The following is a 19215-nucleotide window of genomic DNA, read 5'->3' as shown; positions in this document are numbered from 1 at the left end:
CTAGTATATATAAATGTGCTGTGCTAGTCATATCTCATCCCCAAGATCTGCAAACCAGCACAGCTTTATCGCCTTGCTAGTTTATGGGCAAGCCAGCTAAAATTCTTAACAAGTTAAATATTTCACTTAAAAATATTAAGTGCTGAAGTTTCATAATGGTACGTGTTCCTTTATCTTTATTATCCATAATCTCTCTGGTGCAGTAGATAAATATTTCTGTTTGCGGACGGGAGCTGTAAGAGGTTCCCTGTCCCTGGATGTGTGTGTTGTGTCAGCTGGGGGAAATTTTGGCTTCTGTCTGTCTGCGCCCGTCTGTGTGTCAGGGAGGACAGACCCAGCCTGTGTGGGGGAAGGAGCTGGTGCCTTCTCCTGCATCAGGGGATGCGCAAATGCATCTCGGCGATGCACAGAGGGGGGCATTTGGAGTCTGCCCAAAGTAAAGAAGGATCTTTAGATATCTAGGGCTAGAAATAATAATACTAACTAAAAAATAAATTATAAATTGAAATCTGAATTTAATATTATTATATCAAAATATAGCTAAGACAAGAGAAATTAAAATGTGTATAATATAAATAAAACCTAATTTTACTTCTGAGAAGTGATCACTTAGAAGTGATCTTCATCATGATCACGTAAACGCAGCTTTATGCCCAATGAGGAATTTGTACACACAAATCAGGGAAGTGTGCATCCAACAATCTTTTGCCATTTCAGTGTAAATTCAAATACTAATTTCTGGTAGACTTTTGCAATTATTCTTTTTCAAGGAATGTTTTGAAACAAAAAAAAAAAGTCCCAAGGTATGACAATTTACTGGAAAAACTAATAATTCAGATCATAATGGTCTTGCAAACAGGAAGAATACCTGCAAACAAAAAGAACCTATTTTTTTTTTATGTTGGGGCAGGTGTGCTGTAACACAGCAGCCAAAAAATGTTAAAGAAGATGACGTCTTCTGATACACAGAGGAACATACTTTTGTCTCTAAAGGAGCAGTCTTCAATATCTATGAAGCTTTTGTGTCCAAGCTGCAGCGTAGGCTGAGATTTTTATTTAAGTAATTCTCTACAGGATGCAAAGTGAAAGAATGGTTGAATTCCACTTGGGCCTCACCTATTTCTAAAACAATGTGCAATATTGACAGTGGTGTTGAAATCCTGGTCTGCCTTCCTCAAAGGTGTTCTATTTTTGTAGCAGCAGTACAGGGGGAGCTGTGCTTTTTGGCACAGCTTGGTCCAAAACGGTTGAATGAATTATTTTTAAGAATCAGAAACTTTTTGAATTGGTTCATAGACCCTGCTCAAAGGAGCTTGATTATAAAGAATGCTCTTTGGCCATGGAAAATCTTATTAGACTGTTAACTGCAAAAACGGCACTTAGTGGAGCTGTAAATCTCAAAACATTCAGGAAAGTAGGTTATATCCATATTGCTGCTTCATGCCTTTGTTTGCTTCTCCTTTTGCAGGAGGCCTTTGGGCAGGTTTTGGGTGGCTGCGTGTTTCATGTGAAGGCGACGTGGGTGGCCTTGCCTCAGGGACAGAAACCTGGAATTATAACACATGCTTTATACTACCCACTTCGCTCTTCTACCTCCTACTGGATAACGGATAAGTGTGACTGATAGGACTTTTTGTTTCTCTAGTTTATTTATTTCAAGTGTTTTTCCTGCCCTTTGGCAGTGTGGAAGAGCCAAGACGAGCTCGCCGGTGGGGTGGGAACAGGTCAAAGCGCCTGCGGGCACAGGGAATGGGAGAACCTTGCTCTGAGAGGAAGGCAGTGTCATGGAAAAAAAAAGATTTTATAACAATTTCAGTTATGCCTGTGTAGGAAGGGAAGTGAGGCTGTAGATTCATTATAAACGGACTAAGTACAGGACTTTGTGGATCGTAGCCACCTGGAATGCCTTCAGGGAGACACAGGTGTCTGTCTCCGTGTGCCTGAGCACCCCAACGCAAGGGTTAGACAAATGGAAGTATCCATGGTGAAAGTATAAATGGACCATTCCTAATCCACAACATGTAAACTCATTGAGACTGGTGTTATGTCCTTATTTATTAGGAGGACAGTATTATTTACAGCCTTGTGAGGAGGTAAAATGCTTGTTTTCATGCTAAGACCAATTTTTATTAAAACTGTGGATCCTGGTTTCAAGTCATCTATCCAAGGATCTTTTAGCCTTTAAAAGCTAAGAGATCACCTCCTATTTGGCAGCTATAAAAGCCCAAGCTACGCCAGAAGCTCATCATTGTCACAAGTAGAGCTGGTTCTAAGCACAGGTCATCAAGATGAAATATAGGGATATTTCATACTTATGGACACCTTTCATTTTACTATGTGTTTATAATTTTTTTTTTGGTTCCTGCTTTCTGTCTGAGTTGATAAAATGCTCCCATGAGCCATGTGGACAGTACTAATTGCTGTAATTATTGTTCCCTTAATTGCTACAATTATTTTTTCTGGAGTATTTCATACAAGTACTTCTTATTCTAGAAAAGGAAGCAGGAGAGACCTTGTAGATATGGGAAATACTCCCAGCTGGCCAATATTATTCAGGATGTCGTTATACTTTAGTGCTATGACAGTTATGCTGGGGATGAAGGTTGATTTATGTGCCTGGAAATGGGCTCTTTCATGTGCTCTTTTCAGGTTTGAAAATGAATTTAAAAAAAATAATAAATGCATTCAATTAGAAAGCCAGTGGCAGTTATATTTTGCAGCACTGGAGGTGTTTGTTTCAGTAATGGTTGTATCCATTATAATATTGGTAATCAAGGAGTTGTGAATTTTAAAGGGTCTGATTAACCAGAGCCATCACCCTGGAAGCGCGACGGTGCAGCGCGTCGCTCCAGCGTCGCGTTGCTCTCCCAACAGCTCGGAAGGTCTGTTACTGCTCTCTTCAATTACACTAAGTCCTTTAATAGGACTGGCCTTCCCTCTTAATTTCCACCCAACAATCTGCATGGAGTTTCTAATGTTTATTTATTATGTGTTGAAGCTGAAGTCTGTGCTGCGCAGCAAGACAACTCACTGAGATGAAATTACAGATAACTTCTTGTAGTTCCCCGTGTTCTCTCAGTCCATTACCCTTCCTGACACTACTTTATTCTCATCTCACTGTCACTCTTGAATTATCTGATACCGAGAGGTCCACACAGCAGTGACCTCGTCCAGCTTTTCATTGACAATTTGTCAGGAACACCTTTAGTTCTCCATAAATATGTAATTTTGCCATCCCACTTGGGAACTCCCACAAAAAAATAGAAATTGCATGAGGTTTGGGAGCTTTGACATTGGTCCTCAACTGGAGATGCTGAGCACTTTTGAAAATCTCTCCTTTAAAATGTTGTGGAAAGTGGGATTTACTCTGTTTGATGGACATGTTAATAGTCCTTGTGGTCTCTAAGGTCAAGTTGAGAGAAGACCCATTCACCCATTAGCTGAAGTCATAATTCTGGACAAGTAGTGGGAGTTGGACAGCATGGTGAGGCTTGGTGGAATGGGCCAACTTGAATATAAGCAAAATTCGTGTAGATGAATCATTTATTAGGTTTATTTTCTTAGTGTTTCTTTTGTTGCTCTTGAAGATATTTCTGTTTTATTAAATGCACTTCTCCTCCAGGCTCAGCTTCTCGTTGTTGATATTTGTATTTCTGTACCTTATGAAATATCTATCCAATTCCCTTGTAGGTGATTGTGTTGATCTCTAATACATCATTAGGAATTCACTGTGGGATAAAATAAGAGAGGTGGTGATGTGAGCAAACAGGACCTTGTTTGAACACCGGTAGCTTTAGTAATTGGTAAACAGAGCGAGAGAAACCGAGGTGAACTGTAAATAGATTAATGGTTTTGAAAATTTTCTGTGATACAAATGCCCTTCTTTAGATGCGCTGCTTTTGTTCACTGCTCGGAGGAACTTGCTCTTGTGGTGTGACTTTTGCACGCAGCAACAGGTTTGCCGTAAGTGAACACCTTATAGCCTGTGGCAGAGCTGTGCAGAAATACTCTCTATTGCTCTTAAAACTGATCTACATGAAAACTTTTTTTTTATTAATTGTTTTGCCTCATTTTCTCATTGTCAACATTTGATTCTTGAGTATAAAAATCAGCTTGAAAAGCACTACTTCTAAAATTTCACCATAAAACATAATAAGGAGGGATTATCAAAGCACTTCAGAAAGGATTTGTTCTTATCATTACCTAAGACTGTTGGGAATATTATTCCCTAGTCTTTTAAGAGCCCTAGAGCAAGAATTGCAGTAATATTTGTTTTTGTATGCACCTGTCAGGACAGAAATAGGGCACCTGCTGCTAGATTGACACCTCCAGAAAAATCTACCTGAAGCTACCCATTTAGCAGTGCTTAGTTTTCGGAAGGGCTGGAGAGGAGGAGAACAAACTGCAGAGGTATTATTTGTTATCTGCGCCCCCCTGTCAATGGGCTGGCCGGCGAGACCACCCCACGGACATCAGCTCCTGAGAAACAGAGGGAGCTCGAATTCCCCCTCCAGCCAAGGGGGGATGAGCAGGAAGATTCATTCCTATTATCTCTGCCAGCTTTGAGTCATAATCTGATCCTATTTTGTATCTTGGGTAACATTTTCTTCCTGTTCGGAACACTGTGAAAATGTAGAGGAGTTTTGCCCAGAGAAAACAGCTAGTTAGAAACTTCAGATAATTTTAATTCCAGGCAATGAAAACAATTATATGCAGTTCACAGGATGCTGAAGCTGTTTGTTATGCAATTTGAGATGTAAATGGTGAACAAAGGGTAGTTGTACTACTTGATGATTAAATCCTGACATGAGAAATTTCTACATGAATAAAAGCTGAGACCTAAACAGATTCGAGATTGTTAGTCATCCATCAGTTCCCACCAAAGAGTTTCGCAGCCAAGGGAAAAGTCTTCAGGCATCTTATTTTTGTGAAGTTAAGTTATTGGCAGGAATTTGCAGTTTGTGTGGACTGACACCGCACTGCCACGTAAGATGAGTTCGAGAGGCTTTATCAAAGTGGGGTATTTTATTTTTTTTTCTATTGTCAGGAAGTCATATCAGTGAAACTTAATAGGAAACTGAAAGTGAAAATGCAGCAAACTGTGAACTTAATATTACCCTGGTGGGAGCTCATTAATATCTCAACAGGTATACTCATGCATTATCTTAACTGCACACTGCCCTTAGGGAAATTGCCTTTTCTGAAGTTTCCTGACTACTGTCATTTGGTGAGTTGGGTTCAGGTGCACCATTTTATTAATCTTTTAATAAGTTACTGAGGAGACAGTGGCCTGGCTCAATCACGTTTGGAGTAGGATAGTAGCAATAATTATTCTTATGGTTGCAGTGTTGCAGTTCCTCCAGCTCCGGAGAGAGCTGGTCTCGTGCGTGTCTCCGGTTGAGGCACTTGGGTGTTAGTGAGGACCTCACCACTTTCTCTTGTTCTGCTTGAAAAGAAGGGTCTAGAGAACAATGAGAGAAGGAAGACATGGGATGAGGCGGTCACACAAAACAAGTTTGAAATGAAGAATTGGAACAAGTTAGTATTTCAGTTGCTTCTTGCTCTGAAATCCACAGTTCTGGACCTGATGTTGGCAGATGTTTGATGTTGCACAGGCTGACAGGAGACCATCAGAGGGACGTGTTGGTCCTTGGTGCGTTTTCTGCTGTGGCTTTTGGTGCGGCTGCTCACAGACAGGCCCGGCTTTTCAAGCAAGACAAGCAAGTGTCACCCAGAGAGAGCTTTTCATTAACAGAAGAAAATGAAATAAATTAAGAATAATATTCAATGTTAAAAATAAATTAACATTAATTAATCACTGACTAATGCAACGTTCCTGGCATTAATCATTCACTCTCACTGTAATCAGAACATCAGCCAGGCAAACGACATGTAGAACTCCAGAGTGGGTCGTTTGCCATCGTCCTGTAAACACGAAAACCACCTTCAGGAAAATCTTCCTCCCACACGGGTGATCTGCTCTCTCATCTGCCAACACCCAAGTGGCTTTCAGAAAGCACCGAGTGTCTTATGGTGGTGAAGGCTCAGGAAAGATGCTGCTTCTGCACACATGAAGGAGGAGCACAGGCTTTCCCCGCTCCCAGCCTGGCTCTGTAAGGGCCAGGGGGATTTTTATCCCCTGGGCTTTTTATGGATCACAACTCTTCTGCCAAGATGTTAGAGCCATTTGGAGAGCAGGCTGTAATTCCCCGGAGCTTTTTGGTGTTCCAAACATGTTTCAGAACAGAAAGTAGAAAAATGTGATGGAAGAGAAAGCTTGCTGCTTTAAACTGAAGTTTTCAATGTGAGAGATCAATGACAAGTGGCAGATTTTACAAAAATGAGAGAAAAAGAGACAGAAAATATTTATCTGGTTAATTAAAAAAAAAACGATGACGAACCAGCCTCTTTAAAAATACTCTGTGCTGTGATCCTGACATGAAGTCACTAATGTTTGCTGGGTTTGTTGGCATCCCAGATCTTCCCATGGCAGCAGGACGTGTTGTCTCAAACTGGACCCTTGCAGGACCAAAAGGAGAATGAGCATGGCTTAAGAGGAGTGATGTGTTTAAAGACCTGTAAAAACTGGCAAAGCTATAGGAAAGGGGGAGTGCAGACATTTTTATTTAGGCGCTATTTAGTGTTTAAGTTGGGTGAAGTGTATAAAATTCCAATTTTTCCTGTGGTTAGAGCACGGCGCAGGGCAGCTAGTCATGTCAGATGGTCTTTGCAAGCCTGAACCGTATCAGCATCTTTCAAAAACAAACCAGGAAGACAACTAGCAATGCTTGGTACATCTGAGAGGACATTAGGGGTCACTAGGTAGGGGTAGGACTACATTTATGGTCATCTTTAGTGCATGGGCATCCCTGGCATCGTACTACAGCTTCTTCTGCCTTTCGCTCATTCATTGTGTCTCTGTGCATGAGCGGAAGATTTCTCATTTAGAGGGCTGATCGTTCGGCACCTTTCGGCAGTGCCAGATGATGGTTTTACAAACTGATCAGGGTGGAGAAGAGTTGGTTGTTAAACATGCAGCTATTTATCTGCAGTTTTATGTGGATAGCTTAACTAAGGTTTTTTCTGCACCTTCAAAGCTGAAGTCCAGCCTGTATACATCCAGCCACTGCCCTCCTGGCCCCTGGCGCAGCAGCTTCGCTTGCATGGTGTGAGCCCCGAGGTCTGGTCCAGGCTTGAGAACCACCAGCGTGTGCTCAAGAGAGATGGACCAAGGGGATGAATTTTCATGATCAGAGAGAGCAATCAAATTGTAGCCCTTCTTCTTGTTCTCCCCACACCCTCCTTGCATGGTGAGACCATCTTCATCGTCTTTGGGAACGGAGAGCTGTGATGTTTGGCCGACCTGGAGTTGGGTCTTGATGAATTAGGTCAATCCATTTTTATTTTCAAGTGCATTTCAATGCTCGCAGGAGGTGAAGGTGTGAGCTTACCAGGTGAGCAGCCATCAGCACGCAGCAGCAGTGAATATTGTCCGTTGGATGTTGGTGTGATGAATGTAAGCCCTGTGAAGAGATCTCAAGAGGAGAGGGAGCATGGCCATAGAGATTTGACTGGAGTTAACATGACGTTGTGTTTTTCAAACTAAAGTCACTCTCAGTAAAAAAAAAAAAACAGTAACGCAGAGGAATATGCAGTGTGAAGTATGGGAGAAAGGTTTCCAGCTGAGTCTGTGGGAGGTTTGTCCACATCCAATTGGGTGTGAACGTTAAAAAAGGAAGAGAAGAAGAAATGCAGAATAGTTAAATTTTAGCTGATGTAAACAGCTGTTTGATTTGGACGTCTGAGATGCCGCCTGCGAGCAAGGGGAGACGTGGGAAGGGAAAACATCTTTTGTAGGAGTCTGACATACTGGACAAAGTTGAACTCTACAATCTATCTTGTATCCATTTAAGTATTTTTCTCCCTGTATTTGGACAAAATCTTATGAAATTCTACTCCTCATACATATAACTTCATGTTGCTTTTAGATTTCATGTAAGAAATGTTGGTAAAAACTCCCAGTATGTGCTTTTTATACTGCAAGTGATTGAAACAGCCAGAAGTGCTTAATGTTTTATGGCAGAGGAAAAAGACTAAAAAACCAAAAAGTCTCTTTAGTAATATAAGCAATGGAGCAAATTCTGTAGAAGATTTGTTTTTTGTAAACGTGCAGAATGTGCTCCTTTTGATTTTTAGTTGAAAAAGCAGTTGTTGGCATGTTGGAATACAAACACTTGCCACAGGTAAAAATTAATTTTTCACCCTTTCTTTTATTTATAACTAAAAAACCAGCCTTCAGCTATCAGTGCGGTTCTGTGTGTGGGACTGTGTGTTGTGTACCTGATGCTTGTCTAATTAATAACGGGTAAACAGCACCCATAAAGCCAGCCTGGTTAACTGTTCCACTTAATATAATACCATCCAATGAATAGATGAATTAAGCTGATAAGCAGCTGAGCAAGCTCTGTTAGCTGCTTTGTACAAATGAGAAGAGAGCGATCCTAAAATGTCACCAGTCATTTATTACAACAGCAATTGCAGGCACAGACAAATTAGGAATTTCAATTATTTTTGACGGCCAGGGTGCCCGGCATTTCCTGTGCAGCCGCAGTGGTTGGTGTTAGCTGAAAGTCATCCCTAAGGTAGATTAAAAATAAAGAACCCTGATAAATTGGTGTAATCGATCTATTTGTCTTTGAGAGTGGTCCCCAAGCTTTGCTGGCCCCCAGGCGAAATCCTGAGCCAGTAAATCATGTACCAGTGGTCAACGCCACGCTGGGTTCTTCCCCGCAGCCTCAATTTTAACTTTTTTAATTTTCTGTGACTGGAGCACTGGAAGGTCTTGCAGGCGACGTGCTGTCCAGAAGCCACAGATCTAAAATAAATCTGGCAAGGCTTTGTTGAGGATGCTGCTGTCTTGCATTAAAAACCCAGAGCATCCCAGCTTTCAGCTTGATTAGCCACCGCGCTGGGTCTAAAACGGTGCAAAGGAGTGACACGACACATCCAAAGAAAAAACTGTGCCAAGTGATGGGGGATTCAGTTCTCCGGCATCCACAGTGACAGCCCGAGCACCCGCTGAAAGTTTAAGTGTTTATTTAGGTTTAATAATCCATAGCAAGGATGGTCCTGGGCCCGGATTGAGGCCGCTCCCTGCTCACGGGTCCTGCCGGGGCAGGAGGGACCACGAGCCGTGATTGGCTCAGGCTGATGCTGAACGAAGCTAATCGGACTTAATTAAGTCATGTGCGATGGTTTGTTATGCTTTATAAGAAAACAGTAGATATTACCTTTAGACACAGGAACGTGTCTCAACAAACATTGGGGTATTTAATAATGATGGATGGTTTGGATAAGTTCACTTATCTGCTGGGTCTTTCGCTTTATGGGTCTGCTTTTACTCTGCTGTAGAAGTCGTTAATCTACATACAGATGTGCAGACGTAAGGTATATTCTGTAGAAATACTGCGTTTGCTCTCGTTTGCCACTGACCTCTGTGGGAACCAAAGGCGCTGAGCCCTTTGCAGTGTTGAGCCTGGGGAAATATAATGTTTGTTCTTCTGAGTAGGCAGAAGAGCTAATAAATACTTGTAGGAATGCTGTGCAGAGACAGAATATGAGAATGCAGAAGATGCTTGTACTGAGGCATGAAATACTGACCTTTCTGCAGTCTAGAAGTCTCAAATCATTATATATGATCATGTTTGTGTATATTTCAAATCTTTTTTTCCCCTCCTTGGCATCTCAAGTGAGAATTATGGCAGGTTCCTTAATTTAAGGAACAGTCCCAGACTGTTACTCAAACAATTGCATAATGTGTTTGGGGATTAACATACTGTCAGCCTGATAACTGCTTAGGGACCTTTGTTATCGAGGAGAAAATAGCCCTGAACAATATTCTGTGCTCCTGTTACAGCAAGTAACCGTCAGCCTCCGTCGCGCTCTGCTGTGAGAAGGAACAGCAAGAGCTGGTTTGTCGTGGGCAGGCAGAGTTTTAGGACACGGCTGAACCCTGGCCGGGTTCTCTATGTGGGACAGAGATGTCCGTGCTCAGCAATCTTGACAACTGGTTTTCATCAGAAAGAATCAAAAATAAACATCCTTTTGTTTAAACCTGGAGTTGTAGTTTAATGTTTAAGAGCTGCTTCATCTCCCAGAAACGGACGAAGGCTCCTTCTGGCTTTCGGCCAGTGGTGACAGGTATAGACGGACACTCGGTTGCATTCAGGATCCCAAATAACCGGGTGGTAGTAAAACTGGAACTCCAATAAAAAGGACAGAGTGAGAAAAATGGTTTTTGTGTGCTGTATTTGATTAAGGTTGCCTTAAAGGGGAAAAAATTATGAATGTGCACATATACAGTCGTTTTCTGTTGATTAATGATTTTTGTGTGTAACTTGAAGTCGATGAAAAGACTGTTTCTTTGACTTGTACGTTGTAAAGGAACATGGTGGAGAATTATAGATGGATGCAACAAAGATGAACCGAGGCTCAGCTGAAGCTAACTGCTTTAGCTAACTGCTGCACGAAGTGCAATGAGTATATGAATATGTATATTTATCAGAAATTATTTTTTTCTACAGATCCCACAAATCAGTTATGCCTCAACTGCACCAGAGTTGAGTGATGACAGGCGCTATGATTTCTTCTCACGTGTGGTTCCTCCAGATTCCTTCCAAGCACAAGCAATGGTGGACATTGTGAAAGCTTTGGGATGGAATTATGTGTCCACTTTGGCATCTGAAGGGAATTATGGAGAAAAAGGAGTCGAGTCCTTCATGCAAATTTCCAGAGAGGCAGGTAGGCAACGCCCATCCTCCCTCCAGAAAATGCTATAGAAGTAATGAATGTTATTTTGTACCAAATGTTACAATATTTTTCTGGAACATATATTTGATTCTAAAGGTGCTCCAGGTTTTTGCAATGCCTCTGAAATGGCTCCTAGATACTCTCATTCCTAAATCACTTATGGAGTTTCAGAGAGTTTGAAACCTTAGTGCTTTTCAATCATTTCTGGAGAAAATAGTAAAACCCTGAGTCTTATCAACCTCCTACTATTCCCCTGGATGGCATTATATTATGTTGACATGGGTAGACGACAGATTTGAAAATGCTGAGCTTTTATCTCTCTGCAGCTAGAAATTCTGTGAAGACTGTTTGTTACCAGACATTGACTTGTGTCGTGCTATTGCTGTTCACCTTTCAGATCGCTGCCTGATTTGTGTTGCTTTTCTTTCTCATGTCTCTTGACCGATTCAGTTGAGAAAATTCATAATCTTTTACCTGAAGGCTCAAAGATTACTGGCCTGTGGTATGGAGGCAACGCACTCAGCGGGGTGGTGCGGGGCACATCAGACCTGTGGTGTGAGGCATCACGTTTATCTTGTTACTGCTTTCGTGTAGTGGTGTCCCAAGAAGGCCAAACCGTGTTGGACAACGCATGTGTCCGTGAGAGATGTTCCAAGAGGACAGGGAGATGCTGTGTCTTGTGCTGGGTCAGGCTTATGTTATTGAGTCGAACCATCATAATTTTGTTGGTAGAAATCTCTAATTTTACAGCTTGTTTTCCTGTTCTGGTACAGAACATAGAGCAGACCTGTCGTGAAGGTGTGCCTGCCGTGTCAGCGTGCTCATACCCTTATCCTGGTAACTTCTTCTTCGGGGTAAATGGTTCTAAATTTCCTCAGAGGTGCCACAACGTAGGAGGACTTTAGATGGCACTTCAGAGAATAGAGGTATAAATCCATGACAAGCTGATTTGCAATCCAGAATCATCAAGGTTTGGAGATTTAAATATTTGAAGTTGAATCCTGTGCTGGTAAGGAAAAATAAGTGAAAGATGTCATTCATAATTGGTGATACATGGAAAGCCCATCTCCAGAAGCCTTCGATGATATATCCTGATCAGGAGCCCATCATCATTGCACAAGAATAAGCTCTGTGGTTTTCCCCAGATGAACTCACATTATCTCCTACCCTGTAGCTGCCCTGGCGTTGCGTTAAATAAAACCAGCATAACACAATCCACAGTTCACTTAATTCCAGAGATCACCAGCTGGATTAGTGAGTGCACGAAAGGGAAGGACCAGGAGGGGACGGGCGCTGCCCTGGAGCAGCCGTCAGAGGTTTCGTCTCCTCAGGTGTTACAGAGCTGGTTCCACAGCAGACACTTTGCTTGTGCCTTTGTCCTCTGGGTGGTGGAACCTTGGCTCAGTCCCCAGCTGCCACCGCGCAGCTGGTGGGTCGCTCTGGGCAGTGTCACCCAAGGAGTGAGCGGAGAAAGGGGCCAAGCTTAAAAGAAAAAGGGGCTTTAGAGATGGGAATCCAGAATTGTTTCATTATGTTGATACACAGAAGGAACCTATATTTGCATAAATTTGTCTGTTCATTCGAATGCATATTTATGTGGTATTAAAGAAAATGGGTTTGGATTTAATACCGCAGGAAGTGACAAATGCCAGTGTTCATTATAATTTAAAATTTACTTTATTTGCAAATATCCACTGTTGCAAAATCATACCAGAAATGTATTCTCTATGCCAAGGACAAACTCTGGCTGAATAATACTGTATCATTTTATAGACCTTCTGTAGAATTAAATTAATAATAAGAGCGGTTCATGTAGTCAACATGTAATTCAAAGTCCTTCATAAAAAATAAAGCATAAGACCAAAAGAATACCCTTCTTAAAACAGCTTTGCATGCAGGGTGATGCAGGTCACACCTACAATATTAAGACGCTAACGGGGTAGTGCATAAACTTTCGTATCTGCAGCCTGTCGCATCTGGAAGGAGGAATGATCCAATCCCCAGAGCTGCCTCCGACTCACTTCAGCTGCTTTTTCTTCTCGGGGCTGCGCTGAATTATTTTTCTGTTACACAGATAAAGCTTAGGTGAAGTTCTGAGGGGATTTAATACCTGTCAACAAGTTCCCCGTCTTTTTAAAACCCTGGGAAGCAGAGACGGTCCCATTGTCTAGGTGTTTAATGGAGCAGCCGCCGCGCTCACGGGCAGTGCTGCCCTGGAGCTGGGTCCTGACCTTCATCCCTACAGGGAAATCCCTACGGCACCTTGTCCCCGACTTTGGGGTTTGGTCGTGAGCGGGTGCTGTTTTGGGGGCTCACGTTGCAATGGGACGTTCCTGTGCTCCAGGAACATGCCGTGGGGGGGTTGCTTTCCTGGTGCCTGATGTGGCTGTGCCTCCTTGGGGACGTTTTATGCAGAAGAAGTGATTAACCAGGCTGTCAGGTGATTGCTGTAATAGCAGGGTTGGAAAGAGCCTCCCGGAGAAGCAATAATTTTAGTGACTCGTGGCTGTGGTGTCGTTAGTAGCTCCTTGATCTGTCTATTTAAAAACATTTCAGTGGTCAAGAGCCGTGTGTCTGAATGCGTGAAGTGAACAGCCCTCTCTAATGAGGAACGGAAGGGACAGGAGCTTTCACAAGATAGAGGAGTATTGCCGGGATCAGCGCGCTTCACGTATTAAATGTATTTAAATGGGTCCAAATATCTGCGGCCCAGCCGAGGTGTGTAATTACGCGGTAGCTTGGCAAGAGCAGTTGAGCACGGCCTGGTGACACGGCAGGGACGGGGAGGAAGGGATGGGGAGCACGCTCGTGATGTTCCTGCTGCTGCTGCCGTCGTGCGAGTAGGTTAACGTGGTGCTTGGGGTGCTAATCAAAACTCCACGCTAATTAGAAAACTCGTGCCAGAAGCAACAGAAATGCAACAGCACTGGGAGGAAGTTTTTTCCTTAGTCAAAAGACGCAGCTCTGGAAATCAGTGAGTCTGTGGATTGCCTCTTCTTCCCTTCTTCTGTAGAGTTCCAGTACCTAAGGAGGGGCTACAAGAAAACTGGAGAGGGACTTTCTACAAGGGCCTGTAGTGACAGGATGAGGGGTGATGGATTCAGACTGGAACAGGGGAGATGGAGATGAGAAGGAATTCTTTGCTGTGAGGGTGGTGAGACCCTGGCCCAGGTTGCCCCATCCCTGGAGGGGTTCAAGGCCAGGTTGGATGGGGTTTGGAACAACCTGGTCTGGTGGGAGGTGTCCCTGCCCATGGCAGGGGGTGGCACTGGATGATCTATAAGGTCCCTTCCAACCCAAACCATTCCATGATTCCCAGCTCAGAGAACAGACCCAGCATACCCTGGAGGGACGTGGGGAGGACAGGAGAGGGATTTAAGTGGTAAGACACGGTTTACCTCATTTTCCAGGTAGCTAAAACATGCAATGTTCATCAGGAGGAGTTGTGCTCTGCTTAAAGCCGTGTCCGTTGAATTGCTGTGTTCAGGCTTTAGCCCTGTTCAGGGCTTGGATGCTGTGGGGTTGAGAGTTGTGGTTGAGGGTGGTTGTGAGATTGCAGAGCTCAGAACCCAGCCAGGCTGCAGCGAGACTTTGCAGAACCACCAGGTCCATGTGCGGGCAGAGCTGCTGCTCCCAATCTCCAGCAGGGACTCCAGCAGATGTCTCCAGCAGGGACCTGAACACGTAGACAAAATGGTGGCACAGTGAGCTCCGTAGCCTGGTGCAAAGGGGGGATGCACTAAGTCCCTCCAGGCCTCAGCGATTTCAGAGCTGGCCTGACTCCTGTCCCCCATCACCCCTTTTAATGAGCAGAACAGAGTCGGGAGAGGTGTCAGAGCAGGGTCTCGGTGTTGCTTCTCCCCTACGTGGCCCTGTAGGACCAGGGGCACCTTCCAGCAGCAGGAACAGCCCCAGAGCGGAGGTCGTTAGTCAGACACACCAGCAATAAGCAGTCATTATTAGCTCGCAGACAATTGCCTTGTATCTCATCATCAGGGTGTTTTGGCAGAAAAGAAGATTTAGTCCATAGGTACCAGCGCGTTTATTATCTTTGGCCTCAAATCTGGAGCAGCTAATTATCCTAAATTCAGTGTTTTATTCAGACTTGTTTCTGATTCAGCCAAGATCTTAGGAGTTGCGAGGATGAGTAGAAAGTGCTATCCTTGCTTAGTTTTCAAATATGCTCTAGTATGTAAGGACTTTGCTTGATCCTTTGAGTTAATAATTTTTCACAAAGTGACTTCTATTATGAGTACTTCAAGTGAGTTTGAATATGTCATTGTGGCAGGAGATGAGGATTTGAAACATGCTCTGCAGTCTGTGGGATTAATAAATTAGGGGAATGGGCTAATTATGGAAAATCTAAAGGACAATTTCAGATTATTAATGAAACTACTGAATACTTGAATTTCAAAGATTAATTCATCTTTGATATTTTTAAAGATTAATCTGTACCAGAAGGTTAATTGCTATCTGTAAGAAATATATATATTGAAGTCATTAGCAAAAGACCACTTGAATGCCTCCTAACAGATAAATGAAAGACCCAGTGTGCATTTATTCATCTTTTTCCTCTCCAAAACTCACCCATTTTCACAGACGAGTCCCCTGGCTGCTTTGCTTGCGGAGACTGTGGTGCTCGCTCCATGGTAAGGCAGGGGGTGCCGGGTCCCTCAAACCCTTACATCTGCAACTTTTACCTCTTTCTGCTGCCTTCCCATGGCTCCTTTGGCCAACTCCATCTCAGAAATAAGTATTCATCTTAAGATAAGTAAGCGAGGCTGATTTTTGAGCACAGCTCTGCTTGTTTGCACAGACTAGACTTGCACAGAACAACATGTCAGTGATAGAGCATCTTAATCTATACACCAAGAATTAAGTCATTTCGATGACTATGTTCTCAACCATTGGGAAGGACTGGAGAAGAAAATTTCTGGAAAAGCATGTCTTCTTTCTCTGTGCACTGAAGGTATAAAAAAAAAAAAGGATTAAAGCTCTTGTACCAGTGAGCTGATATGATTATATATACACTGGAGTTTCTTCTGGAGACTTTTAGTTGCAGTGTCATATTTGTTAAAAGGCTATCGTCACCTTGACAGAACAGAAAAGAAGACTAAACTTTAATCCACTTTAACATAGGAAGCACAACAGTTGCAACAGTCTCTTTATCTTCTTTTTTCCCCTTTTTTTTTTTTTGAGGACTTTTTTGAACTATTCATTTCTTTAATTCTTCCGTCTCCGTGATCCTCGAGTGTGGCGCAGACATCTGCTCTGCGAGGCTGAGAACATCTGCATGTGGCAGGGACGGCCTGGATGCACAAGCTGCAGGAGTTGAATTTCCTCAGAAACAGAAGCAACATCAAAAATATTCATTTCCTGGGCAAAGAAGAAATCCCTGAAATTATGAAGCCTTCTCTTTACCCTCATAAGTAGATATTTTCTTTTTCCCAGCAGTGATACTGAACAGTATTTCTTTCCTATCCTCCAATTTAAACTTGAATTCTCTTTTTATCTCATTTTTCTCAGCTTTATATTTTCTAGTACAAGCCATATGTATACACACTTGTACATACCTGTATGAGACACATAGCCCTTATATCTAGCATCACTCCACCTAAATCAGATGAATCCATGCATTAACTGTATAATCTCCTAATGCCTCGTTTTCTTTACCAATTAGCTACATACAATTAAATACTTCCTACAGAAAATATTTCCTATGGGTTTTATTATTGGTAGCAAAGACTGTTTTATACCTCTTCAGCCACCTAAATGTGAAAATATGACAGCTTTTCCAAAAGCCTTGATATTTGTTTTCTACCCCGACTTCTGTTTCTAAAAAGATCTGAATCTTTTGATTCAGGTTTTTGGGTGATCTGAATCATCCTGTGATACCGTCTGTGAAATCCTCCACGTGGTGTATCATAACATGGTGCTCTAATTCAGCACTTCGCTTCTGTGGAAGCTGACACTGTTAAAAGCCAAGAGCTGCTGTATCATCCCACAGTGATTCACGCAGCATTTTTGTAGGCTCCTGTAGGTCTGTTCCGCTGCCTGCTACGATCCTGAATCTGCATTTTTCTAATAGTACTTAATTTTTATGCTGTCTGTTGGGAATTCCATTAGCACAAATTAGTGCTGGGTAACATGAGAGAGTTAAATCATTGCTACGAGGGAGTTGTACAACTGTCTGTATTTTAAGAAGGGAGAAGAGACTGTTCTTTCTCTGTGTCTCAAATAGTCCTGGTTCCTATTGCCAAGTAGAAAATCCTGATTTTTGTCTTACGTTCTGATGTTGATGAAAGCTCTTCTTTTTTTTCTTGATCCATTAAAGCCCTACTGATTGGGTTTAGAATACTCATTACAAGGAGTGGTTACTTTGCAACATAACCCAAGTTTAAAAAAAGCCCAAAAATGAGAAAGGGAGGTGAAAAAATTAGTGAATGTCACACAACTGTTCTGTCAAAATCCTGGGACTGAAATCTTGGTCCTACTGATGCTGGTGAAACAGTTGGAACTGGGATGCACTGTGGTGGGCAAAGATTGCATTGGCTGTGTTAATAAATGACAAATACTAATGATTTATTAGAGAAGCTTTGCACATTTGGCAATGGGTGATACCACACATCATCTAGTGATGCCCAAAATTTATGATCTGTGATTTCTGTTCTTTCTGGCAGCTAACAGAACCCACCTTTTAACAGAGTCACTCTTCAAATATTCATTTGAGTGAGTCATAGCTTTGGAAGGAGGTGGGATGAGGTGTTGTTCTGTCCAACGTGATGCTTATTTATTTATTTAACTGAAGGATAGCGTTTTGCAAACTGCATTCTTTGAATCTCCCTCTGCCATAACCCAAGGGGCCGAAACACTTTCCAGCATTTCAGTTAGAGCTTACGTGTTGGCAAACTGGTCTATAAATATGTTTTTTGAAGTGCAGCCCAACAGCCAGCCTCAGAAAACCAGCCGGTGTCGAAGTGTGGCGTCGTTTAGCACATGTCTCAGATGTGAGAGGTCTTCAGCTCTCAGGAGGGTCACAGACCCCAGAGTGTTTACGAAGTTCGAGGGTATAGGGCATGGGTCGAGGTTTACGGAGTCTTCCCAGTGAATTGCTGGTCCTGCAACCTCTCTCTTTGGAGCTTTTCTCCCTGGTGGTGGGTGTCTCGGTGTCTGCAGGATGGATGGAGGTCTCGGGGGGATGGAGAGGCAGCAGTGCGGGGCTGTCCCTTTGTTTTTGGTTGTGTTAAATGATTGTACTTTCTGATGGAATGGCCTTTATTCATTTGCTTGAGAGCCTGTTGTCTGGCTCAAATATAGCAAAAATAAATATATAAACCACTAATGAAATCAAGTCATTTATATCCCAGCACTTCACGTGGTTTCCATTTTTCTTTCTATTTTTCTCAAATATCCATGCGTCTGTCCCTTTTGGTATTCGGTGGTGTTATGTTAAATAACAACTTTGTTAAATCTATTATTTTCCTTCCTATGTTTTGTCAAGTATGAAATGTTTTGTCATTTCAGAAAAAATGTTATTGCTTTCTAAAGTTGTACCAACTTGTGTTGTGTGCTGCAGTCTGTCAGGTTTAATAGGATTTTTGTTTAATTCTAACTGTTCTAGTAGAAGATGCACTGGACTTGATCCTCAAGGGTGTTTCGGGCTGCATTTAGAGTTTTATAGTATTTTTCTGACAGTAGCAAAGGAAAAGTAAAGTGCATCTTTGCAAAGGGAATCTGTTACTCTGTGCATGGTCTGTGCTGCTGTGGTTTTTTTTTTAAATAACTTGTGAGAAGTGATGTCATTTAGAGGAGTGAACGGGTGATGTCCTTGAGGGGGTGATAGGACTTCTGATTTCCCTGTGATGTGGGCAGAACTCACCAGGTGCCTGGCTTAGATGTTGAGAAGCCCTCTAGGCGCCTGCCTGTATTTTTAGGTTATCAAAGCATTGTGAAAGCAATCTTCATCTCTTTAGTGAGACATCTTCCTACCTACGACACAGCAGATGTCCTAACTTAGTTGGCTCCATTCCCTGTGCAGTAACGAAGAGTGATGAGGTCTGAGCTGCCCTTTTGAAACATCTATTTCTCTCTCTTGACTACACAGGGAGTGTAGGCACCAAATAGAAACATGTCATTAAAGAATTTGAGTTTAAAAAGAAATGTCCAATCATTGCTATGTATGTCATATATGCATTTTCCTATTTTTTGTCATAATTTGAAGATAAATACTGGGTGTAGATTTATAGAGCTCTTATGATCTTACTCAGGGCAGCCGTGAAGCTGATGGGCATTAGGAGCACATGGTTTGGGTTCCTTCCTGGTGGTGGCATGGCAGCATCAGAACATGTGCCCAAACAGTGTTATAATTCTGTGATGGAACCAGCAGGGGTCTGAGTAATTCCTCCT

General features: G+C 42.5%; 1 protein-coding gene across 1 annotated transcript in view; it reads left to right on the top strand.

The window, feature by feature from the left end:
* The window catches only part of GRM7 (glutamate metabotropic receptor 7), a 264649-nt gene that overhangs the window by 89360 nt on the left and 156074 nt on the right, over positions 1–19215 (top strand). Inside the window, exon 2 of the mRNA XM_074151217.1 lies at positions 10584–10800. Coding sequence (XP_074007318.1) covers positions 10584–10800 — 217 coding nt within the window. The remainder of the gene's footprint in view (positions 1–10583; positions 10801–19215) is intronic.

Source organism: Numenius arquata, chromosome 8 (assembly GCF_964106895.1).
Source record: "Numenius arquata chromosome 8, bNumArq3.hap1.1, whole genome shotgun sequence".
In the NCBI taxonomy this organism is placed as follows: Eukaryota; Metazoa; Chordata; class Aves; order Charadriiformes; family Scolopacidae; genus Numenius; species Numenius arquata.
The sequence above is the reverse complement of the archived record's forward strand: the minus strand, read 5'-3'. Positions and strand labels throughout refer to the sequence as shown.